The sequence below is a fragment of the Chiloscyllium plagiosum genome, unplaced genomic scaffold (assembly GCF_004010195.1).
Source record: "Chiloscyllium plagiosum isolate BGI_BamShark_2017 unplaced genomic scaffold, ASM401019v2 scaf_73685, whole genome shotgun sequence".
Lineage (NCBI taxonomy): Eukaryota > Metazoa > Chordata > Chondrichthyes > Orectolobiformes > Hemiscylliidae > Chiloscyllium > Chiloscyllium plagiosum.
Window position 1 is genome coordinate 6712 of NW_025205138.1, and position 1093 is coordinate 7804.

A 1093-nucleotide genomic window follows, 5' to 3' on the forward strand; every position below is an offset into this window, starting at 1 on the left:
ATCATCATGACCCAGTCTCCCCCGGTGCTGTTAGTGGGACTGGGCCAGACCACAACCATCACCTGTATGGCCAGTCAAAGCATTAGCAGCTACCTTGCTTGGTACCAGCAGCGAGAAGGTCAGAAACTCTCTCTCCTGATCTATGCTGCAACATATCGATTCCCAGGAGTCTCCGATCGATTCACCGGCAGTGGATCAGGGACCAGTTTCACCCTGACAATCAGCAACGTTCAGAATGAGGATGTCGCTGACTATTACTGTCAGCAGTATTACAGCTGGCCTTCACAGTGATGCAGAGCCATACAAGAACCTCAATGTGCACAGCACCACCACCTGTATTGATTCCATTCCAGAGTTTTTTGAAATGTATAATAATTGACACACAGTCCCACCTCCTGCACTGACACATCCACAGTTATATGTAAATGAAATTGAAGAAATTATCCTATGCTGGGATTGTCACTGTCCATGACACACTCCAGTCCCTGTGGTATCCACCGCTCACTGAAGGCCTCAAGTTTCCCTCTTACACTCCATGGCCACATGTGAAGGGCCGCTGCAAGATTTAATATCGAAAAATAAAGTTCACAAACTGCACAAGCCCAGCAGGACACAACCCAGAGAGACAGAGGGAGGTCAGGGAGAGGGTGAGACTGAGCGAGAAACAGAGAGACAGGGAGAGGTTGAGAGTGATGGGGGGAAGCAAAGATCAGAGGTTTTTGTACATCCTCTGCACTGGGAGCTCTCACTGTGGCTTACATTCGGTGAAGGAACCAAGCTCCGACTGAGTAAGTAAACTTCAATCCTCCGTTATTATCCCTTTCAATCTCTAAACACAATTTCTAAAACACAAATGTTGAATTGTTGAAGTGTTGCAGTGAATGAAATGGTTGATTGAGGAGCACTGTCTCTAACAGGGTATCCAGCTGTATTTCTTTAGTTCCATTGCCCCCTTTAAGCAGCAAGATATAAGTCAGTCAGTTTTACTCACCGTGTGGAGGAGCTCTGTCCATTTGCAGCCTGTGGTCCCATTCCTGCAGCATGGAGTAAAATCAGTGAGTAGCCCCCTGCCTGTCTCAGTGTGACGGACACG

At 47.6% G+C, this 1093-nt stretch overlaps 1 gene segment (V, D, J or C); it reads left to right on the forward strand.

Annotated features, from left to right (window-relative positions):
• Positions 1-366, forward strand: part of LOC122546421 — a 2602-nt gene extending 2236 nt beyond the window's left edge. Inside the window, 1 exon segment of the V gene segment in view lies at positions 1-366. Within this exon segment, the coding sequence occupies positions 1-291 (291 nt within the window).
• Positions 367-1093: the final 727 nt, after the last annotated feature.